Raw genomic sequence first — 25,142 nt, 5'->3', positions numbered from 1 at the left:
ATATGACAGGAGATGTAGATGTAGTGATGTGCATGCAATCACAAACAAAGCAAAGACACACAATGCCTTTCTGCATGAATCAGTGCATTCCTTGGCACCGTGTTAAATCTGGCTTATTATCATATCCGAGTGGTCACTCCCTTCTTTTGACAAACAGTCCAGCTTTGACCCACCTCTCACATACTCACCTCTCCCTCCTACTCCTCTCTTCATCAGTGTACACTTTGGATGAAGAAGTGAACATGTCGTACACCTATTGGACCTTTCTGGTGCTCCTCACTGTGCTCCTTGCACTCTCCTGTGAGTCTCATGCAGGGAGACGATTATAATAATTTTGGATACATTATATCAGCATCATGTTTTTGTGCTCAGTGTCTCCACAGGCTGACTCTGCTGCTGTACCCGGCAGCCAGGATGTTGCTAAGGAGCCACAAGGTGATGCATCAGATGGCTAACAATGTTTGAGTTTCTACTGAGCCTCATCTTCCTCCCACATGTACAGTAGGTCCGCTGAGGAGGATCTTCATGAAAGAGGCCGACGCATCGACCTTCTTCAGGAGGCGCAGCAGGCGGGCGGTGAAGTCACCCGATGAGCTCAATGGTGAGTTCAGGCACATCCTTCTTGTATTTGATCTCAGCTTTGAGTGTTTGGATGTTAGGATAAAGGGTTGATACAATACAAAATATTGATGCAAAATCCTTATTTACATGAAACAAAATTGTTTTGTTTTAACTTATTAAAATGTCATATTAATTTTAATAAATGAATGGAAATAACGTTTCATTATACATTTTAAAATTGTATTTATTTGTAATATTATATTTTTTATTTTATTGTTTTTTATATATAAATTATGTTTTCAAAATACAGTGTAAGTCAATTTTTAAAAATATTTTTGTATGTTTTTATTCACACATATTACCTGAGCCCAAACACCTTAAATTAATTTGAAGTGATAAATTAATGATGAAACACCTCACCAAATGGACATTATACATTTTAAAATTTTATTTATTTGTAATATTACATTTTTTATTTTATTGTTTTTTTTATATAAATTATGTTTTCAAAATACATGCACTGTAAGTCAATTTTTAAAAATATTTTTGTATGTTTTTATTCACACATATTATCCGAGTCCAAACACCTTAAATGAATTTGAAGTGATAAATTAACGATGAAACACCTCACCAAATGGACACACAGTCAACATGTTTTTCCCTAATGAGTACTTCTACTCCTGCTGTTTGCACCCTCAGTATGTGCAGCAGGGCCCAGGGGGCAACCCGGAGTTCCAAGACACACACTAACACATACACACACACACACACACACACACACACGGGTGTGACTATTCCTCGTTGTGAAAATTCACAGAATCTCGGATGTTTGACGTTCCCAAGTGATGTAACGACTGCCGGCGGGGTGGTGAGAGAACACGACGGGAGCAGGGGTTTTTTTTTTTCCCCCCCTTTTGAATTGGACTCCTGGTGAAAAGACTGATTGAGTGAGTGACAAGTGAGTGGGCGAGTGCGATGATGCTTATGATGAAGAGGTTTCTCATGCCACATTAGAGCAAAAATATCAAGCTTGAAGTTTGCAAGTGAAAAAAAAACATGGACAATTAAGCAGACTCTGTATTATATATAATTTCAATCAATCTCGGCAGGATAAAAGTTGTTTGACGTCAGTCAAACCACAATAAAACACATTGTATTACGTCACAGTGATTTGCATTATCAGAGTTTACAAATTCCAGCAGGGATTCGTTCCTAACACAAGTAAAGACCCGCACAAGGATTCTTTGGGTAGGTCAAAGGTCATGACTCCACTGTATTCCTCTGGGCTAATGTGACTGCAGGAATATAAGACAAACCTGCCAGTGCAAACAGCAGCAGTAGAAGTACTCATTGGGGAAAAACATGTTGACTGTGAGGCGGCACGGTGGGCCTAGTGGTTAGCGTGCAGACCTCACAGCTAGGAGACCAGGGTTCAATTCCACCCTCGGCCATGCTCTCCCCGTGCATGCGTGGGTTTTCTCCGGGTACTCCGGTTACCTCCCACATTCCAAAAACATGCTAGGTTAATTGGTGACTCCAAATTGTCCATAGATATGAATGTGAGTGTGAATGGTTGTTTGTCTATATGTGCCCTGTGATTGGCTGGCGACCAGTCCAGGGTGTACCCCGCCTCTTGCCCAAAGACAGCTGGGATAGGCTCCAGCACCCCCGCAACCCTCGTGAGGAAAAAGCGGTAGAAAATGAATGAATTAATGTTGACTGTGTGTCCATTTGGTGAGGTGTTTCATCGTTCATTTATCACTTCAAATTCATTTAAGGTGTTTGGGCTCGGGTAATACGTATGTGTGAATAAAAACATACAAAAATATATTTTTTAAATTGACTTACACTGCATGTATTTTGAAAACATAATTTATATATAAAAAAAATACATAAAAATATAATATTACAAATAAATACAATTTTAAAATGTATAATGAAAATGTTATTTCCCTTCATTTATTAAAGAGTAGGGTGTCACATGTCATGGAATCATTGATGTAGTAGGTATGATGTATTATATCCTGTTTATATACGATACTTATCTATAGTATTAATGGGACTTCCTGTCTTCCCACACCACATACAGCATTGCCTTTGTGGCGATTGCATTGTGCAAGACACAAAATAAGCTAAAATAATGTGGTTGCTTTCAGCTGAGCAGAGGCAGGTTCTGGCTGCAGACGAGCGCAGGAGAGAGTTCCATGAGGAGAAAAGGAATGAATTTGAGAGCCATGCCGAAGAGGACAATGACGGTAAATCCAGCTTATTTCTTTTCTTTTAGCCCCATAAATCACTCTTGTATTGAAATGATGAGTTCGGTTCTCACCAACAGAACAAAACGAGAGGACTCGAGAGAGCACAGAGCAGTGGAGGGAGTTCCACTACGACGGGATGCATCCTCCTTATGAATACAACCGTCAGAGCAACTGAGGGTGTGGATAAATTGGATTCAATCAGTTAGTCTTGCCTGTAACTCCCTTGTAGTTTTTGGTCAAAGACGCAAAGACACGTACAAACAAGCTTTTTTTTTTTTTTTTTAATACATAACATTTGTGCATCAACATGCAACACATGCATTAGGAGGACTTCTGTTTTGTCCTATATTTTGGTGCTTTGTGAAGGAAGACGACAACATTGATAAAAAAGAAGCATTCAAGACTCCAGTAAACTTTTCAGATTTGTATTTACAGCAAACTCAGGCTCAGTCTTATTTATTTAGTCATCATTAATCTGTTTTGTACCATAAATAACTACACTTAATTTCAAAATATTAGTCTGCGTTCACACTTGTGGTTGGGTACTCTGGTCCAGATCAAAAATAAAAGGAAGATTCACAGTGGTCACATATACATTCATTCATTCATTTATACGGCTTTTTCCTCACGAGAGTCGCGGGGGATGCTGGAGCCTATCCCAGCTGTCTATGAGCGAGAGGCGGGGTACACCCTGGACTGGTCAATCACAGGGCACATATAGACAAACAACCATTCACACTCACATTCATACCTATGGACAATTTGGAGTCACCAATTAACCTAGCATGTTTTTGGAATGTGGGAGGAAACCGGAGTACCCGGAGAAAACCCACGCATGCACGGGGAGAACATGCAAACTCCACACAGGGATGGCCGAGGGTGGAATTGAACCCTGGTCTCCTAGCTGTGAGGTCTGCACGCTAACCACTAGACCGCCGTGCCACCCGTGGTGACATCCTATTACTTTAGCAAAATGTCATCTGCGGGGTTGAATATGTAGGTTTATAGTCTAGCAGTACAAGCTTCAATTTCATAAAAAAAACTTCTAAAATAGACTTTTAAAGAGCAGCATTGTTACATACACACAGGGAGACAACACATTCAATACATTGTCAGTTACATATTTGTCTTTTTAGTATCTTATTAACACTGGTCAGAGCCTCTGATTTGCATTTGAGCACATGGGAACCAAACGGCACCACAGTTGACTTACAAGTGGACCGAGATCCGTCCTTTAAGTGGTTACGGCTCACTTTCTTGGTGGATGACCACGTTCCCACTTGACAAAACAAACCATAATCCCAGCAGAGCAAACATACCAGAGTTCCCTTTACCCAAACCAAACATGGCAAGTGTGAACGCACCAGCATAAGTTCTTACTCTCATGATGGAGAGAAAAAAAAACAAAAAAAAAACGAGTCTTTCTGCTAAATTCAACAGGCCGGTATGAAGGCAAAAGCAAACAAGTGTCAGAAGCGGAGAACGACTTGTACAATCAACTCAGTGCACCACTCTGCTTCTTCTTTGTTTTTTTGCAGACATGTATTCACAATTCAAATACTTTGCAACTATAATTCCAAGTTTTAAAGGGAAACAAGTTATCCAGCACAAGTTACAGCAAGATACAGATAGTAACATTGTTTGTTTACACAAAGAAAGCATGGTGAAATCTATTGGCACATTAGAGTAATATGCAGTTACACAGTGTAGGTTGTACAAGGGTTAGGGTTTGGTTTGCTTCAAGCACATCCCTGAGAAGTCATGGCCATCAAAGTCTTTTACATCAAAATAAAACTTGATTCTCTCTTTACCGTTCGCTGCAGTAGTGTTTCCGTTGGAAAATAAATAATCCCTCAGTTGAGGTTGTGTTTCACTTTTACAGCAAAGCGCACACAGAAAAAAATTATTTCGGGACCCTGTGAGCCACCGTAGCAAAAAGCGAAGATGATAGAGGCGTAGGCAGGCGATTTTACAACAAGTCACCACTCCGGGTGGAGTATTTACACAAGGCATACATCGGAGCATCAGATTGGACGACGCCGACAGCAGCTTGGATAAAAAAGTTCCCTTTTAAGTGTGACGTTTCCTGCACTTCCTGCTTCAGGAACAACATTCAGTGTAGTCTACGCCCTCTGTTCTTCCATGTCTGTAGGACAGTGGATGGGAAGCGCGAGGGGCTTCTCAAATTCCTCCCCCCCCCAAATTGCAGACACCGATGGGAGGCGGCGGGATAGGCGAACCGGGTAACCACTTGTCAGGGATTGTGCCCCATCTTAAAGCTCTGTGGTCTCCCAGCTCACCTCCCGCGGAACCTGGCGTCATTTAGTCCCAGTGTGGATGACCGTAACAGTGGAGGGGCGTGGCCTGGCCTGCTCCGCCACCAACTGCGATTCCTCCAGAACGGCAGAGGACGTGTCCAAGTCCTGATTGAAGGCCTTAGCAGCGGATGGCAGGGGGGATATTGGAGGAACTGTGGGTGAATACCAAACACTAAAATCAATGAATAAAATAACAATCATCCATGAGTGAGACCATGTGATATCAATATTTATCACATACTACAGTATTAATTGTCCCTGTACCCTAGAAACCGCCCATGAATGATACGGGAAAAGGCCGAAATGATACTGTGTCAAAGCCCAAGGCAGTGATACTGATAAAATATAGAGTTTAACCATGTCCAGTATCAGCCCCCGTAGCTGTCCACTCAGAGCGCGCTGCTCTGGTATCATGCCCGTGAAACAACCAATCAGAGAACAGCGCACGAGCGTGAACACACAGCGTTTGTTTTGCTGCCGTCTGTGCTCTGTCAACATGTCAGCGGTTGACACCCGGCGAAAGACAAATAGGGAAAATAGCAAACAGAATATTAGAAATGGAACGTTTTATCACCATTAATGAGGAGGACACTCTGATAAGATAAGATATTATTGTTGAAATATTTTTGCAATTATTGTGTTTGCACTGTTTAGATATAATGCATGTAATAAACTGAACATTTTCTGGAAACAAAATGGTCTTTTGATTAAATAGTATGTGATAATAAGCTCATGATTAAATAGTATGTGATAATAAGATCATCACATGGTTTGTCTGGTATCAGGCCCAGTATCATGCCCCCGCGTGCCAGTATCAGCCCGAGACCATGATACCTGGCCTGATACCAGACAAACCATGTGATAACCTATAACAATCACACAGCACATTTTTAAATGTACTTATGAGTGCTATTGGCCAGGAGCGCCATATTGTTAGAACAATTCCAAGGGCCACGACTCCCAGGGCCCAAAAATAGGTAATTATCAAAAAAATTCAAAAGTGGAGCCCAACGTGATTTTTCCCATGGGGCCCAGCATTTCTGGCTGCATCACTGCTATTGGTTATATGATCTGAAAAAAGGAACCATAAAATCAACTTAATTTAGACAAAAAAAATATTTCATTTACTTATTCAAGAGAACATGGGGATATAACTCATGAAATCTACACAGGACGAAACCTCTTTAAGGAGACTTTAGATTAGATTTTGCAATACTTTCAAAAATATGACTGCTGGCCTGCATGACATCATCAGCGAACCTTACAACATCTTGTTTCAGCCAGTGCCATAAAAAACGTACATTTCGCTTTTTGGACAATTTTTACTACTTTATTTGCATATATTGCTTTTTATCTGAGTTGAACAGTTAGAAATCACACATTTTTTGCATTTTTATTGCAAGTGGAGTCTTGTTCCACTCTGTTCACTGTCATTGAACCAACTTTCTAACTTTCTTCCACGCTGTATTGATGGACTACTATACCTCCTCATATTTGGTCCCAAATGCTGATACTGTGAGAATAAAAAAGGGAAAGATTTGATGACCTTATTGAGTGCTAATGTACATTGTTTGATTGGGTTAGAGCAAGGGTGCCCATTATGTTAATCACAAGCTACCGGTAGATTGCCATATACAGTGTGTGTGTGTGTGTGTGAGCATCACAAAAGTAGCTCTCACATTTTGCTTTTTTGGTAGCTCTTTTAGCAACACTTATTGCAAAAAAATAGGCTTGACATCACATGAGGCGCCAGCGTACCTCGCGAGACCTCAGTTTAGCAAGCGTCCAAGGGTTACAACACTGATTTCAATCGAACAGAAGGAAGAAACAGAGGAAATTAACTTAAAGCGAGCAAACACATTCAAAAGTAGGACGCTCCCTATTGCCTATTGTCAATTGCTATTGACGCATTATCACACAGTTAAGGTAAATACGTGTCTGTGTGACAATGCGACTCCCGCGAGTGTTTGCCCTCTATTGCTCAAAGAGTGCTCTATTGTTTTGATGCGACTCCTGGTTAACTATTTTTAGATTTTATGTGCTAAACAAATGTTAGGTTGCCCTTTGTGCAGTGATGAGCTTGTATCAGAGACACTATACAGATATACCAGTCGAGAAATCAGTCCCTGAAGTTGACTAAAGTCAGCGAGCAATAAAAGTAGACACCGTGCTGCAGAATCGTCGCCATGACAACAACCAAGCAACACGACATCAGCAGAAGAGGGGACTGCAAAAATGAATAAGAGTGATGAAGCGGGTCCATTATTCATATCAGCGATCAAGACTATTGCTGCATATTACAGTGAGATGATGTGAAAATGGTGCATGATTTAATACAAGCATTTAGATGGACTCTAATGATTACACTATAATCTATTAACCGAACAATTTAACATGTAAATTATTCCTTTTGGTTAAGAAGTGCCCTACTATTAAAGGGGACCTATGATACTTTTTCCACTTTTTTGCCCTATAAATGTAGTTCTCTAGAAATGTTCCCTAGAAATGTTTCATCAAAACAAGCTCAGGCAGAAGCGGTTGGAATTGGTGATTCCCAGCAAGAAAAAAAACATTTTCAATATTTTCCATGGCATTTCACCCAGGGCTGTTTTTGTGAACATTAACCTGAAATATCCACTAAGGCCAGAAGAAGCCCGGGAAAGGTGCATTAATGTCGGACATGCTTGAATAGGTGCAGATTCTGGAGGATCAAGAAAGTTTTCTCTGCGGGTTATTGTGTGTAACTGCTCTATGAGTCCACAACTCAATACAAAGGGCCAAAAAATTAGCATAATAGGTTCCTCTTTAAAATCAACATAGTATCAGGTTTTACTTTCATAGTGAGCATGCAAAGGTGAACTCACAGTTGTCGATGCCGAGTGGCGCACAGTCCACAGACTGACTTTTGGCTGGTGCTCGGCTAGCAGCGTTGGGCGCGGCCAAGGCGGTGGTGCTGTGGATACTGCTCCCAAAGCTGGTGCCCAGCTGTAGGCGCCTCATGTGGCGGATCACAGCGGTTGCGTTAAAGGCTTGCTGCATGCCCAACAGAAAAATGTTTTAATATCTACTGCATCTCCCAAACATGAGTAGACATCACATTTCTGGTGAGGCAGGTTTAGTGCGCTGCTTACCCTCCACTTGCTTTTGGCAAAGTTTTTCCGCATCTGTCGACTGACGGATTCGTGAATGTTCTTGCAGAGAGCCGTGTCTCCTGCAATCCTGAACAAAAAAAGACACTTTAAATCCCCTCATGCATAAACACAACGTTAGTCACTATGTGAACAAAAGTATTGAGTCATAAAGCGTACAGGAAGTTACAATGGAAAAATACACAATACCACAAGAGGGCATATGTTCACTGTACCTGGGGTATTCTATGATCTGCAGTGATAAATTCCTTATACGTACACACACACAGAAGCTTGAAAAAGGGGACCAAGAGGGAAAAAAAAGGAGGGCTAGCAAGCAGAAGTGGGCTCACAGCTGGGAGCCATGGCGACAACAGGGGTGACACGCTCTCCTTTATGAAAGATCTGCGTCATGCTGTTGTTTAACCACACAGATGTGTGGGGGTGTGTGAGTGGGCGCTGCAAGGTGCAAGGAGGGGGGTGGCCAGTTCCTCACCAGGGGTGCTCGAGAGCCTGGTCGCACGTAAACCTCTTTTCTGGATCTTTCTCCATGAGACAGCTGATGAAGTCTTTGGCTGTGGAAGAAAATACTCATTTTTTTACATTTTTATTCCTCACTTTTTATGACTAAAAAGGTGGTTTATTTTGTACTTTTTAATCATGTTCAAGATGCCATTTTCATAATGCATGCTGTTGTGGTTGTCATGGAATGGGGTAAAAGCAGGTAAACAAGTTGTGTGAGTTTGTGAGTAAGAAAGTTTTTTTACTTTTATCAAGCTGTGAACAGTAGTTGTGCAACATTACCTTCCTTAATTGGTTATCTTATCTTAAAAACAAAGTTCTTTACAATCTTCTCTCACCAGAATCTGATATGTCGTCCCAGTAGGGTGCGTCAAACTCATAGTCGGCCTTGAGGATCTGCTCAAAGAGCTTGGAATCATTCTCGTCGTAGAAAGGAGGGTAACCGCAAAGCCTGTCAAGATGGACAACACCACATATGTGTGTGTGTGTGTGTGTGTGTGTGTGAGAGAAAATGAGAGAGAGTGAGAGGTCATCCATTTGATGTTAAAAAGGATTTGCTGTGTTCTAATCGCATCCACTGGCACTTTGATATTTTTCATACAGCACGCAAAAGGAGACAGTTTAGACAGATTATAGAGACTACATTAATATTAAGAGGGGAAAAGTGGAATGAAACAGTGCATGGTAATCTGGAAAAAGAAATCCCTGCTATAAATCCAGTGGAGTGTTTTGGATTATGAAACGGTTTCCAGTATCCCATAACCACCACAAAGAGGTGAACTATATTTAATGGATTATCTTCATTTCATTCTAAGATTCTCCTTTAGCCTAATGAGCTCTTTTAGGTAATTGGCTTGGGTGCTTCCTGTGACACTTTCCTCAAAAAGCTACATGGGTGCCAACGGATAAGAACAGTGTTGAGTACTTACAGAATATAAGCAATGACCCCGATAGACCAGCAGTCCACAGCTTTACTGTAGGGCTTCTGCGCTAACACCTCAGGTGCTGCAAGAAAGCAAAATATATCCATATTCACCTGGCCAAACAATGCTATTACTGTATGCAACTATGGCTGTCCTCATGCATGCGACAGATGGTTAAGATTAACCTACTGCTGGATTAGATTAGGTCATGTTGTCGGCAGGCAGGACATTTAGCCAACTCAGCGCTAACACGCTTCCTTCACAACACAAGAGCTCAGAGGGCAAGCCTCACCCACGTATCCCGGAGTCCCGCAGGCGGTGGCCATTACGTCACCAGTTCCCTCCATCTTGGACAGGCCGAAGTCGCTGATCATGATCTTTGACTCGTCGTGCGGGCTAAAGTAGAGAAGGTTCTCTGGCTGGACATTAAGACAGAAAAGAGTCAAGTGCGGATGGACTGTGCAGATTCATTTCTGAGATGTGCTCAGTATGCCAAAAATAGTTTGGATTTTAATCTGTTATGCAGAGAAGTTAAACCCATGAACTCTGATCCTGTACATCCCATTACTCCTAATTTGGTAATGGTCAGTGGTGTTTAGATATCACAATAAATGAGGACCAATATGGTTGACCTCATGTTTCTCTAAGTAATTAACATTCATTCATTCATTCATTTTCTACCGCTTTTTCCTCACAAGGGTCGCGGGGGGTGCTGGAGCCTATCCCAGCTGTCTTTGGGCGAGAGGCGGGGTACACCCTGGACTGGTCGCCAGCCAATCACAGGGCACATATAGACAAACAACCATTCACACTCACATTCATACCTATGGACAATTTGGAGTAGCCAATTAACCTAGCATGTTTTACCCGGAGTACCCGGAGAAAACCCACGCATGCACGGGGAGAACATGCAAACTCCACACAGAGATGGCCAAGTGTGGAATTGAACCCTGGTCTCCTAGCTGTGAGGTCAGTATTTAACATTTTTAACTTAATTATTTTCAATGGCATATTAAACTGAACAACTAAAACAACAAAAAATGACATTTACTAGACAATATTATTATAAAAAATTATAACAAATATATATATATATTGTTAGTTTTAAATTCATATATTTTTAAATAAATTGAACAATACAATATTTTATTTAATACATTTTGTTGTATATTATTTTATTTATTAGTACTAATTTATTACATACATTTTATGCACATTAATTTAGCCACTGAATCATTAAGTATGTAAGTATGATTGCTGCAATGTGCTGCTTTCTGGTTTTCCAAAGTGTTGTTTGAAAAGCCTGCCCCCTTGTTGGAGGGATGGACCAGCAGAGGTTGCCGCTGTCTGGAACTCATCCCAAGAACGGCGGCTGACCAACACTCCTGATGTCACTACATCTATGAACTTGACTACTATGTTATTTGAATTCACTTTGTACGTATATACTTAGTATATTGTGTTTTAATTAAGGGCTATATAAAAAAACTTTACTTGACTTTGTATTAAGTATTGAGTAACGTATTAAATACTATACCTTCAGGTCTCTGTGCACGATACCCATGGAGTGGAGGTAGTTGACGGCATCCAAAACTTGCCGGATGAGCCGACTGGCATCCATCTCAGTGTAGAAGCCCTTCTCTACGATGCGGTCAAAAAGTTCACCCCCAGACACCCTGTCAACACAGCCATGAGCCATGTGTCAGAATGTGCTTGTTTGCATGCCAATCATCAACCACTCCCAATGACCATTTTGACAAGCTGTGTTTGGGGCGTCATTTCCAAACCTTTTAGAGGTGCAGGAAACCAGGCCAAAAGACTGCTTTGCTAGTGCATTAGTCATAAACAAATAATTGTAATTGTATGTGAGGGATGGAGGGAGTTGAGAAGGAAGGTTGCAAAAGGTCAACACAACACAATGTGTGCTTATCCAAAGTACTGTAGAGGATACCACATGGAATGAAATACATACAAGACACTACTAGTTTCCTAGTTGCCATTAAAGTGGATCATCGCTGACATTTGAAGCTGTTCAATGAGTCATTTTGCACAAACAAAAAAGTGACGTGTCAAATGGAAAAATGTACATCATTTGAAAATAACATTACTCATTACAATGCACTAAACTATTCAGATAATTTATGTAAAAGAAGTACAATTTGACTAGTAACACTTATATTACCGTTTATATCATTCATTCATTTTCTACCGCTTTTCCTCACGAGGGTCGCGGGGGTGCTGGAGCCTATCCCAGCTGTCTTTGGGCGAGAGGCGGGGTACACCCTGGACTGGTCGCCAGCCAATCACAGGGCACATATAGACAAACAACCATTCACACTCACATTCATACCTATGGACAATCTGGAGTCGCCAATTATCATTAGCATGTTTTTGGAATGTGGGAGGAAACCGGAGTACCCACGCATGCACGGGGAGAACATGCAAACTCCACACAGAGATGGCCAAGGGTAGAACTGAACCCTGGTCTCCTAGCTGTGAGGTCTGCACGCTAACCACTAGACCGCCATGCCACCGTTTATATTAATTATTTTATTTTTTTTCCTGGACATGTCACATATTCATACGGCTCGATCATGACACCTGCCAGGAATAGGGTAATCTCCAAAGACAGCATTGCAATCGTCCCTCTGAACGAGTGTGGAGTCATTTTCTGCTTTGAATTTGATCTTGTTGGAACTTTTCTGTTACTTTGGACAAGTTCTGCTCTGTATTAAATACAAAATGCATATGTGCAATAAAGACCAACAGTAATAAAATGAACTGAAACACAACCACACTGGCATGCGATGTCAGAATTATGAATGACTACAAGATGAATGCCCTTTGAGTTGTTTGACACGTAGGTAATGAAAACATTCCATGAAGTAAGAATGAAACAGACTAATGGCAGTGTCTGTGTACTTACAGCTGCATTATGAGGTACAGGTGGTTGGAGCTCTCATAAATGTCCTCCAGAGCAACAATATTCTCATGTTTTATCCTGCGGAAACACAAACGGCACTGATGATATTCAATTATCTCCTTGCTTTTGTTAACAACATGCCCTTCTAATTGGGAATGAATCATTAGCAGCCTTTAAAGCATTTGTGAAGAGGATGTATTTTGTGAATGATGCATCACGGAGGAGGAGGAGGGGGCAGCAGCATGGAGGAGGGAGTGGAGAGAGGCGGAGGGACTAATCAATGAGCCATGAAGCGGCAACCCCCCCATCAGCGAGTAACAAAGACCTTCTGAGTCTGCGTCCACACAACCTGCAACGACTAGGTGTTGAGTAGAAGGAAACGAGCGAAGATGGATGAACGGGGGTTCTCAAAAGGACTTTGTCGTTTAGTCATTAAGTTACAATGAGGGCCCACTTTAATTAAAGGCTGTCAGACGACCAGAAGACATTTTCAACATGAGGAAGGAGGAGTAGAGGATGGGGATGAGAGAATAATAAAAAGCAGCATAAGCAGGAGGTTGGCAACTGTAACCAGGCAACTAGAATCAATGCTTCAAGAGTAGTGACTGATCAGTCAGCTCCTCGTGGGGAGGGGGGGGGGGGGGATTTACCCATCACGCTATGGAGGAGGACCCAGTCACCTGGTGGCAATGTCGTGTGTGTGTGTGTGTGTGTGGGCGCAGTATTGAAACACGACTGAAAAATGTCATGCATGAGCACCAAACTTGTTAAAGCTGTATACATTAACAAGGAGCTGCAAACCAAGTAAAAAGATTGCAGCATTTTGCTCTTGGAACCTTGTTGAATAAACGACCAAACAGCACAGCTTTTATTCGTTTTTAGAATTGAAGGCTGAATTGGCGATGAACTCCGGAGAAAGTTGGCTGAATCTCCTCTTGCAGAGCGTGACTGGAAGCTAGCAGGGGTTAGCTTGTGTGGTTGTGTGTGAGCGATATTTTGTTGCAATGCTACTGCTGGTTACCGCTAAGTATTGTACTCCGTTTTGCCTCAGTTGTCCTGTTTCTAAAAGGAAGTAGGCGCAAAGAAGTGGCGTTGTGACACTATACCTACTTCCTAAGAACAGCAATCTCATTCTCCAGACTGGTCTCCTTCCCCTTTAGAGCCTTTTTGGGGATGCACTTGATGGCGACCATCTTTCCTGTGGCCTTCTCCCGAGCCATCACCACCTCGGAGAACGCACCACTGTAACAGAAAGACAAGAATAAGGACAGGAAAAAAAGTGACATATGAGCCTGCTTCACATGCACTCGGACAATATTGACACAGAAAAGCCAAAGCAGATATTGGACACTCAGGGTCAAAGTACACAAACAGTAATTTGTGAGCCAGCAAGGACTCTGACAAGGACCCACTAGCCTTGCTGTCTTTTAGAAAAAAAAGAGAGAGAGTGCCTCATGCATGGAACATCCGCGTCCATCCACCTTCAAACACAAATTAAGGCAATATTTGCTCAGGCAATCAGTGTGTGTTGCTATGATACCACATTCAAGGCTTTCATACATTTTGCTGAGCAGGCTTTTCTTACTTACACCTCCTCCTTCCTCTTGTGTTATGACCTCAGCAAGACCAATGTAAAGAAAAGGTTGGTGATCTGATTCCCATTGATTCTTATGGTGTGATAGATTGGACTTTTTTGCCAAACAACAAGCATATACAGCAGACTAGACATGTTTCTTGCATGTGACTCGACTATTTGGCTTATTTCACTTCATAAATTCTTGATAAACTGAAACTTATTAGGTTTGCATGCAAGATTATGCAAATGTTGCATTGGCCATTGCAAGAATATGAGCAACAGCTGCAACAACAGAAAAGACATTTCATGTCTGATTCAGCTGCTAATTACAGTCCACATAAATCCATTTGGCCTTTGATCACTACGAAGTCCAAATCTGAGCCCAAAGGGAGGTCTTCAAATTTAGTCCACAGCTGTCATGAATTACTATAAACATATTATTATATTATGATCTTTTATTAAACTGCTGGAATTGCGATTAGTCTCACGGATGAATGAAGTTATTACTAACCAGCTACCTATGAGTGAAAGGAAATAGTGCTCATATGCTTGAGATAACATTGAATAGCGACAGTGAAGCTGAAATTTACAACTGTTTGGTGAGTCTTAATTTAGAAAATAATTTAATTTATAATAATTTAATAATTTCCCCTCCTAACAATAGTAAATATAGACACCATTTGGATTGTTTCAATTGGAAATGTAAATAATAAATAAATAAAAAGTCAATACTGCATAGTGGCTAACATGGGAGATTCCATTATGTTCTCAGCGTGTAATCAGTCCCTCCCTGCAGGCTCCAAACTGGCTGCACTAAGTACCACCGTGGTCATCAAATCCACGCTAATCCCGCACTCCATCCACCCACTTGTCGTACTGGGGGTGGGTTGGTCGATGCACAACACAAACGCCCCACACACACACAAACAAACATGCACAAAAAAATACACTGGGACTGAGGAGGTGGAAATAAATAAAAGCAATTGTTGGGTTGTATGTTCGGTATGTTCTTATTGGACGCCTCGGTCAGAAAGGGACACGCTAGGAGGAGGAGCATGTGACACATTTGATCATATAACTTCATGTCAAAAATTCTGGGTGCAAGAAAATAAACTCAGGATTTTCTCACTGTCAACGCTCTGTGCCATTACAATGGGTTAAAACACAATACAGTGTAAACCAGGGGTCTCAGACACGCGGCCCGCGGGCCAAATGTGGCCCGCAGGACACTCGTTTGAGGCCCCCACCTTGATATGAAAGTTTAATGTTAGTGCGGCCCGCGCAAGTTTGATATGGATGCTGTATGGTATCATGTACCCAGAAAAAAAAATTACGTTTGATTAATGTTCATGTTAAAGGTTAAATAACTGTTAATAGTTATCCTCCCTATCCGTGTGGAAGTGGTGTGGCTTTTTAAGTTTAAAGGAAATAACTTGAAGGCTACTATTTAGGTCGCTAGTGCTCTAGTTTGCGAGTTAGCATGTGTCTCAAGACCCTGCAGTTGCGCAATATGTTGTAAATAAAAAGAGTATAAATGTGACTATAGTCTTGTTTTTTAATGTCTACAGGGCTCTAATAATGCTTTGTTAATTTTAATCTGAAAAAAATAATTTGTCTACCCACCAACTATATGTGGTTTCTTAAGTTTTTATTATTTGCCGTTTTATTATTATTATTATATTTATTTATTTATTACTGAGTGATTGATTTTCTTTATTCTTGATTTGTTTATTTTTTATCTTATTTTGTGAAGAAAAATAAAAAGTAAGATATTTAAGAACAGTGGAATGTTTTATCAGAGCTTTTCTTGTAGAAAATTGGAACCAAAGCAAAGTTTTTAAATGTTTTTTGTTTTTAATAAATGCATTTTTTTGGGGGAAAACCTGATGCGGCCCAGTCTCAGCCAGACCTGAGCTCCAGTGGCCCCCAAGTAAATTGAGTTTGAGACCCCTGGTGTAAACACACACACACACACACACAAGTGAGCTTATCTCTGCTAAACCAAAACTAACCCAGCTAGCTTACATTCACGCTCAAAGGAGGTTTTACACAGACTTTCACCGGATTTTCAGGCTGTTTCAAAATTGTAGTGTTTGTGATGAGATTCCACCACGATTGAGTGGTCCACCAGGGAAATACTACAAATGTTACTTGTCCTCAGAATTACAGCATTTCATTCACATTGTTAATTTCTGTGATGATATGCTTTTAATTGTAGATTCCATTGTCATTGGCACATTCCATGATTCTGTCCACAATTCCATTAACATGGAAATCATAGGGCCCGACAATTACTTCCAACACAATATTGCTGCAGAAGTGTTGCATATAGAGGATACTATCGCAAAGGGGAAAAAAGGCTAGAATCTCCATCAAAGTAAAGCTATCTGCTTTACACAGTCAGTAATGTGGTACAAGCCACACTAAAGTATGCCATAGGTTTCCGGTGACTTCCCCTATTCCAGTCCAGAACGACAAAAAGTTGGTCCTCTAGATTGAAAATATACAACAATCTACTTTAGGGTTGTAATATCAATGTTCTTAAAAAAAACTGAATGGTGGCAGTGTGTTTGTGACCCAGTGTTGCAGCAACCATGTCTGCATGCTGACTCATTTGGCCTGCATAACAACGGTCCAATTTCAAGTTCCTCTCCCTGAGCAACAGAGCTCCCTCTTCATGGCTCTTCGATGACAGTGTATGTGTAAATGTGAGCGTGGGCAGCACTGTGTGTGTGTGTGTGTGTGTGTGAGACGCTACATATGCAAAGTAAGCTCCCTTTTATCAAATAATCACCCAGAAAATGGTCTTAGCTAGTCCTCTGTGGATATAAAACTCAGAGCACTTTTGATGGGATTTTTTTTTTTTTTTTTTAATGGAAAGGGGGCGTCGGGGCTTGTCGAGACACATTAACAGGCAGTGCACGTACTGCGGTGCTGCTGAGTAACAACACTGAATCATCTTGTGTAAGACGCATTACAGCGGTAGCACCGTTACGCAACATATGTCAGATCCTGCTCATCCAAGCAGACCTGTCACCACTGTAACTGACTGGAGTCACCTTTTAAAAAAAAAAATCTGTTCCAAAACAACTTAATGATGATGATGATGATGATGATGATGATGATGGTAGTGGAGGAATGCAGTTAAGGAAGGGAGTTATGGTGTAAAAATAAATCCTTTAGAGACAGATAAAAGATGTCCAATCGGTTCATCTTTGATTCCTGACACATTCTTTGTGTGCTGCTGAGCTGACAATGTGGGCATCAAAACTATTTATTTTTAAAAACAGACATCACGACACTGTCTGCTCATCTGTGATTGGCTGCTCCGTCCCTACACAACTTTACGGGAGGATGACCCTTTCAAAAGCTAATGAACAAACAAGCTATTTCTCTATCTATATAGATTTTAACAATTATAAATAAGTCTCAGAGTTCCGACAATAGTGTGTTGGAAGTTTGTATAGTCTTAATGCTGAAATGTACATAGTTTAAAAGTGCTAGTATTAGTGACATCTATTGGGAACGCGCCGTTTTGTGAGTCTGTCACTTTCATGCTAATGAATGTTTGTTCGCCTGTCTCTATTATTCATTTTGGTGAATGATATGACTGTCAATCATGGTGACAAAGTGTGGAGGACAAGAGGTGGTGGGATGTGGTATGTGGCATCATGTTCAGAGGTAGCCAGCAAGGACTTCTATCATCCTTGTTGCCTAGCTGCCAGTTTTTTTTTCTTCTCTCTATTCAAGCTACTTCCAAGGACCGGTATTCTTTACATAAGATGTGTCACAGGACTTATGGGTTTTTCATCCTGAAGACGATTTACCTCTTCTGGTCACTCAGATTGCTATATAGCCATATGAAGAGGAGTATATTAGTCTACCAGTTTGGCGTTGTCAGCTCTTTACTCAATAATGACTGTGTGTGGAATCATTTCCAGGGAATAATAAATGTATACTGCTAACCAAGCTGTACACTAACTACTCTACTGCAGGGGTCGCTAACCACTGGGCTGTGGCTTGGTACTGGTCCATGGGCAGGGCTGAACAGGGCAGTGGAAAGCAATGATTTCCGCTTTTCTAAGCTATAAATGTAGTATATCCGTGTTAAACAATGCCAAAGTTTCAAATAATGAGGTTTGCGCATTTCGAAGTGAGCCCTGAAAAAAGGTTTGGATGGCTCAAAACGCTCAGTTTCATAAGGCATGGTAAAACTGCCCCTTTGTGATGTCACAGAGGAGCGGACTTCCATATATGGGCATGGCTGTAAGCCAGATAAGCTCTCTGCCCTCCCCCAAACTCTGTCCCCCGTCTGTTTACGTTGCTAGCAATGTCTCGTCGGGTAAAGCCACATTTGTTTACAATTCCTAAAGACGCCCCAATCAGGCACAAGTGGTTGGAGTTTCTGATTCCCTACCAGCAAAATAAATGTATTTTAATTGGTCAATAGCATTTCACACTGGACTGTTTTGTGAACATAGGCCAGTATGCAGCTGGATGAGCCGACAAACATTTTCAACATTATTTGGTTGTGTGGAAGAGACAGAAGAGCAAGCAGTAAGTAACAGTTTGTCAGTATTTAGCGTAAATCATGGAGCAAAAGTGCTTGTCTGTGTAGCATTATAGAGTGTGCATACAGGGAGCGGGGTTGCTAATAGCCATTTCCCAACACAATTAGTGGCTCTACCCTAGTTTTTTTTAACCACTAGTAGTCCTGCATACCACTGGTACTACTGGTAGTTTTTGCATATTTGCACATGTATTCCCAGTGGTCCTTGAGCGCACCTCGACATGTGGTTGCATAAAGGTGAGCATTGATGACATTATTATGTGTGTTGAGTGCTAGTGTTCATATTTTGTTCGTTAAGTTAATTCATACTAGCACACTGCCTGTACCCACGCATCAAACAACAATGTGATAATCTTCTTTGTGGAAAATAAACTCCAGACTTGTACCTATGGTGAGTCGAGGTGAGAATAGCAGCACTATCAGAGGAAGTCCTGCTTTGACGCCGAGTCATTCCAGCTCGTGTCACCTGAGATCTGAGTGAGTGCTCCTGGTGGGGTGACTTAATTTGCTTCCACTGAGTATGAGCGGCTTAGGGGGCTGAATTTAGCTCCGCGGGGCAAGCGGCCAGACCAGCACATCAGATGCATTTGATTTCAATACTTTTGTAAAACTCCATTGTGTCATAACATTGTGTAAAGAGTCCCCAGGTCTCAAGTCTTAAGGGTGCTTAAGGTTCCAGAATGCTGCTTCTTAACTACTTTAGATGACTCAATCTACTGTATAATAATCTTATTTATTGAGCACAACATCGGTTGGTGAGGTCTTAAAAATAGGGGTTCGATGGTCGATTACATTGCACAATGGTATTTAATAAGATAGAGACAGAGTATTGATCTTTGCATAAGTAGCATTAAACATTTTTCCATGCTGCACAGAGACTATTATACTGTACTGTATTATTCCTTGGGTTTATTCATATTTGGTTCCAAATGCTGCTACGATGTGGGAATGCATAAAAGTAAGCTTTGATGACATCATTGTTGGCGCACAACCTCAAGTTAATTCATTCTAGCACACTGCCTTTCACCATACACATCAAATAGCAATGTAATAATCTTCAGCCGGAGATTTTTTGGAACATGATCCTGTCCGTGGGTTAAAAAGGTTTGGGTGCCACTGTGATAGACCACTCACTCGAGTCTCGTCTTGTCAACAAAAACTCACATGACTCATCCCGTTTTTGCCATCAAAAAGATGTGTTTAGCTTGTCACGGTCTTGTTTTCATCATGAAAAAAGGGTTGTCAATTAAATAATAGTCATTGTTGAGAGAAACATACCGCATTTATAGCCTCTGTATTTCATATTTGTATACAATAAAACATAATTCATAATAGAATAATTCATAAATCATAGTTCTGTACATGTATGCTCTCAAACATTCACACTCACATACATACCTATGGACAATTTGGAATCTCCAATTAACCTAACATGTTTTTGGAATGTGGGAGAAAACCCATGCATACACAGGGAGAACGTGCAAACTCCATACAGAGATGCCTGAACGCGGAATCAAACCAGCATCTCCTAGCTGTGTTCAACATGTTCATTAATTTGTCAATGAGGTCAGATGCATTAATCTTAAATAACGAACATATACATTACACAATTTGATCCTAATTAGAATTGTTGCTTAGTGGAGGACTGGCCTGTTCTCCTTTGCAAAATGGTTAAGCAGGGGACTATTACTATTTTGAATGAATGCTGGAAAGAAAAAATGGCCCTGATCTCTTCTGCCCACTAATGGGGAAACCTGAAGCTGAAAAAGGTAGAAGTGGAGATAATATATGTTGCTCCCAAGAGACTACAACCCTTCGTTGTTCAATAGTAATCCTCAGGCAAGGCTGCTGGGCACCTCAACTACACACGCTCTCTTCATTAGGACAAGCATGGACAAGGGAATGAGAGTTCTAGTCAATTGGGGCAGATAGTACATTCAGTCTGTTTGCATAACATTAGGGAACAATTAGGAATGGCGCTAGTGTGACCAAATGAAACATCCTTCCTTTTTCATGGGCGGGTCAAAACATTGCGTCATTGTTTCACCTTTTTGTTTGAAGATACTGCAAATATTACATGTTATCATCAGTATATGTGTTAATGTGTTTTTTCGCCTGGCATCGGGGAGAAGGCTCTGCAGCATCCGCTGTAGAACAACCAGGTTTAGATACAGCTACTTCCCCCTGGCCATCAGACTGCTCAATGCCAAATAAGCCTCTACCTGCCCACACGCACAACCAAAACTTTAAATTATTGTTATTTATTCTAAATTATTTAAATTATTTGTACAAATTACTGTTTACGCTGTACATTGCTGTTCATATTTGATGTAATCTATTTATTCTTCACATTATTATTTATTATTTATTATTACAAGGGAGCCAGGCAACGACATTTCGTTGGCAATTTCACTGCTGTGTTATTGTGCAATGACAATAAAGAAAGTCTATGTCTATGTCTAATGCATGATGATAGCATGTACAGTATATCAAATGATGCAACACTGGTAGAGGTTTTTTTTGTTGTTTTTTTAAGAGGGCTTCATAGTAGAAATAGGTGTGTCCCAATGACGTCTGTTGTTAGCTAGCTCATAGCTTGTTTTTTTACGTTATAATGCACAGAAAAGGGAAATAAATATGTGTTCATGTTTCACATAAGGATTGGGAGAAAAAAGTGCAATTCCCCTTTAACAGAGTGGGATGCCACATGTGTGGAAGTGCATTTGACCATGCTGGGACCATGGTTTGTGCAACAATGCAGTCACCTGTGTGTAAACAAATTTACAAATAGTAAAACATCACCATTTTTTTACTAGACCCATAAGCCTCTTTCACATTTACTGCAAAAGGCCGCACTGTGTCGTGTAAACGGCACAGAACATGAGAGTTGCAGCCATTTTCCACATTAGGAGGAAGTATCACAGTTGTAACAAAGGCAAGACATTGCCTGTGTGAAAGTGTTTTCTCCAAAGCCAGGACAGGAATGTGAACAATCCAGAATCATGTCTGACAATTCTTATCTGATTTCCATCATAGCACACCAAATTGTGGCTTCATTGAGTTCTGCATAAAAAAAACACTGGTGCATCTTCTTTTAGAACTGATAAACTGAAACAGGTAAACCTGCACAATAAGATAGCACAATGTCAAACGTGTTCCAGCTTGTGGGCGATGATGGAAGGTGTGTTTGGACAAACCGTCCACCAATTGGCCAGAAAATCAGAATGATTCACTAGTGGTAGGAGGGGGCAACGGTTGGGGGGCTGTTCACACATAAGAGAAAGCCTTGGGGAAATCATCACAGCAAACAGCCTCCAGGTAGGAGCGTTTAAGTTTCTTTGTTTGTGTTTTTAGCTCAAGCATCACCAATCTCTACAGGAGAACATTGTGAGCACCCGTCGTACCTCATGAGATGATTAACATAGCGGAACACTGCACACATAAGGAGGGGCAACTCCATATTTTCACTTCCTGTCTGTGCAATTACTTATCAGGTGTATCAGTATCAGGTGTCCCAATACTTTGAAAAAAGAAAAGACACTGTGTACTACATCAGTGACTGCTCGAAATTTATAAATAGCATGAAATGTTGCCTTCCGGTCTTTTACATTGGAAATATCCCACTTGGATCTCAGGAAAAAAAAACATGGCTGACAATCTCACAGGAAGTTAGCATTAGCTTGGTTTGTTAACAGAACATTCAAATATCAAACTTTTTGGGTGTTTAAATTTCAATATCTCAACAGATTTCATTTGGCGTTTTAATATTTTTTGTTTTTTGTTGCCAGTTTTTTTTTTTTACTTTTTCCCTAACAAAAAACAGTGACACCTCAGTTAGCATCCACCCAGATTAGCGTGTTTTTCAGTTAACATTGAAAATTTACACTACAATTTTGCCTTGGTTTGCGTGCAATGTCGTGTTAATACACACCGTGAATCCAACTCTGATTGTAAAGATAGAAAAACTTGCTTTGTGTTAAATTTTTTTACTTTCAGCCTAATTGAATTTACAATATTTCTTTTGGAAAAATTATTGATTCAGTTAGAGTTGGACATTCTCGTAATAATGATGTAACCAAGGTTCCAGTGTATCATATTCTGCTGTGAGCTTATTGTTGGCAAAATAATATATGATATGATAATATTGTACAGAGGGAGACAAATCACGTGGCCAGTCAATTCACACCAATGTTCAACAGCTGTTTGTGTATGCATGTGAATGTGTTGTCAAAGTTTCCCGCTGAAAAGCATGTGATGTGTTGTGATGCTAACATGCTTACTTACGTGCCCAGCACTTCCTTAAAGTCGAAAACACTCTTGATGTCATCGACTTGTTTTTTCCACGACCCATCGCCGGACTCGCCGTTCTCTTTCGCCATGTCTTGCCGCGTGGGGAGGGGACGAGGAGGGTGGAGGAGGATGAAGAGTGGGTGTCCAAGCTAGCTGGAGAACAAGCTAACAAACAAAATGACGGAACGGACAGAAAAGTATTGAAGTGTTCCGTGATGCTGTGAAGAGCTTCGTGGACTAATCCGTGTGGTTCGGCTCTGCGTGACCGGGAAACACTACCGTCTCCCTCCCTCCTGTCTTTTTCTCGTCGCGTGTCTCCTCCCCCGCCCCGGGCGAGTGAGGGATTCAGGCGGTTATGAGATAAGGGAAGCTCGGCTGTGGAGGACGCCGTGACGCCCTGTGGCTCTCACCACCGAGAAAGACAAGAGGAAGAACGGAGGCAGGTGTTGTCCGTGGATGTCAGCGTGGTTCATATAAGTGTGCCACGCGCATTGCACCAAATCACTGGAAGTCCCCGTCTAGTGGACCCCATCAAAGTCCTGGTCAAAGGCAGTCGGAAGCGTCAAGTATCATGAATACATCAACCAAGCAGGGGCGTAGCTTTTTGGCTTAGGGGCTCAGGCGCTGCAGGTGCATCCTTAAAGACACCTCCCTGCCCCCTCTTTTTTTTTTTTTTTTTACATTTTAAAAAAAGTTTAAAATGAAACCAAAATGCTCAAAATTCAACTTTGACAGTGGTGTTTCAATGTGGCTACTTGTTGCTAGGCAGAATTCATAGCCCTTAATCATAACTGCCACATAAGTCTACAGCATCACAAAAACTGAACAACAAAGATTGAGGACTGAAGAAGACGTGTATGGAGAAAAATGGGTGAAATGGACACTGTTCACAGACAAAATCAAGGAAATTACTTACATTGCACCATGACAGGGAATGTGGGATAACCAAATTGTGTGATGTGTATGTCCAGTGCCCCCCCCCCCTTTTTGTTTTTGAGTGTGTTTGTATTGCTGTTGACGTTTTGTTTAGAAAAATATAAAAATAAAGTATAAAAAAAAACTGAACAACAAATCCTTGCTCAAATGAAAACACAACACATCCACAGCAAGTTCACGCATGGCATAAATCAACTACTACTACTAAGTGGGTGGTACGCAACAAAACACTAAACATTACACCTAACTTAAAACTGTGATTTCAAAATGCCATGAACTGTGAAAAATAAAACATTGGATATCAAAAGTAGATGAACTCCTCTTTGTTTACTTCTCTCATGCCCACTTCAAGCAAAAATGTGACAATCACAGCAAAATGCCGAGAGAAAGAGTAAAACAAGTTGCCCAGCATACCTTGCGGCTGAAAATATTGTTTTTTTTTGGCATGGGTATTGCAGATCGCAGTTTGTCCACCCCTGCTGCCCATCATATTTTTTTCATGTTAAAAAAAATGGGAAATTGGAACATTTTAAACACAAGACGTGAACAGCAAGTACCTCTTGATGATGGAGAGAGGGTGCTAATGCCCAGAGCAGGTCAGCTCACTAAGTGCAGCTGGAGGCCACAAAATTTAGAATTTATTTCTTTTCATGTCTGCAGTTTACCACAAACATGAGTCATGCGGGCGGTTGACATTGCAGGCCAGCTGCTTCTGAAACCTGGGACCCACAAAAGACCTCCTGACTCCAGATGAATTCTGCAAGCGTTTTTTTTTTTTTTTTTCAAAATTGTACTTACTCAAAGTCAAACTATAATCAGCAAGGACTTTTTCTTTGTTTAGCAGCATGCACTAACCTCCATATATTCATATATAGTAAATATGTAAGTATTAGAGATAATATATTTAATACCTTATGAAAGGTATAGTTTTATTAAATCTAGTTAATGTTTCAACAGCTTACACCCACACACTACTGCAGTATATGAGGTTTGTTTCCTCCCAGCATTTCCTGCCATTGCTTAAAGGTTGCTTGCAAACAAAATTACTGGGGGTGTCACAAAATTTTTTTGTTCAGTCTCATGGGCACAAGACTTGGGACAAAAATATATATATAAAAATAATAATCACACAATACA

At 40.9% G+C, this 25,142-nt stretch overlaps 2 protein-coding genes across 2 annotated transcripts; one reads left to right on the top strand and one right to left on the bottom strand.

Moving 5' to 3' along the window:
- Positions 1-182: 182 nt before the first annotated feature.
- ucmab (upper zone of growth plate and cartilage matrix associated b) lies at positions 183-4,835 on the top strand. The gene is made up of 5 exons (XM_058076475.2): positions 183-300; positions 373-435; positions 506-601; positions 2,718-2,816; positions 2,897-4,835. Exons 1-5 carry the CDS (start codon positions 243-245, stop codon positions 2,992-2,994), a joined length of 414 nt encoding a protein of 137 aa, XP_057932458.1. The 5' UTR covers positions 183-242; the 3' UTR covers positions 2,995-4,835.
- camk1db (calcium/calmodulin-dependent protein kinase 1Db) lies at positions 3,863-23,477 on the bottom strand. Its single transcript, XM_058076474.2, has 11 exons — positions 23,064-23,477; positions 13,744-13,875; positions 12,637-12,711; positions 11,248-11,386; positions 10,003-10,129; positions 9,717-9,792; positions 9,126-9,238; positions 8,762-8,840; positions 8,269-8,356; positions 8,002-8,170; positions 3,863-5,289 (listed from the first exon to the last, which is right to left on the bottom strand). The coding sequence occupies exons 1-11, from the start codon at positions 23,156-23,158 to the stop codon at positions 5,138-5,140; spliced, it is 1,245 nt and encodes a 414-aa protein (XP_057932457.2). The 5' UTR covers positions 23,159-23,477; the 3' UTR covers positions 3,863-5,137.
- Positions 23,478-25,142: the final 1,665 nt, after the last annotated feature.

This window comes from Doryrhamphus excisus, linkage group LG1 (assembly GCF_037039965.1).
Source record: "Doryrhamphus excisus strain RoL-2023G ecotype Guam linkage group LG1, RoL_Dexc_Guam_v1.1, whole genome shotgun sequence".
Taxonomy (NCBI): domain Eukaryota; kingdom Metazoa; phylum Chordata; class Actinopteri; order Syngnathiformes; family Syngnathidae; genus Doryrhamphus; species Doryrhamphus excisus.
The sequence above is the reverse complement of the archived record's forward strand: the minus strand, read 5'-3'. Positions and strand labels throughout refer to the sequence as shown.

Coding starts and splice junctions, on each gene's coding strand:
- camk1db (XM_058076474.2), bottom strand. CDS start 23,158: ATGGCGAAAGAGAACGGCGAGTCCGGCGATGGGTCGTGGAAAAAACAA. Junction 13,876..23,063: donor TTTAAGGAAGTGCTGGGCAC/GTAAGTAAGCAT, acceptor TTTCTGTTACAG/TGGTGCGTTCTCCGAGGTGG. Junction 5,290..8,001: donor GCCACTCGGCATCGACAACT/GTGAGTTCACCT, acceptor ATTCACCCACAG/TTCCTCCAATATCCCCCCTG.
- ucmab (XM_058076475.2), top strand. CDS start 243: ATGTCGTACACCTATTGGACCTTTCTGGTGCTCCTCACTGTGCTCCTT. Junction 602..2,717: donor GTCACCCGATGAGCTCAATG/GTGAGTTCAGGC, acceptor GGTTGCTTTCAG/CTGAGCAGAGGCAGGTTCTG. Junction 2,817..2,896: donor TGCCGAAGAGGACAATGACG/GTAAATCCAGCT, acceptor TCTCACCAACAG/AACAAAACGAGAGGACTCGA.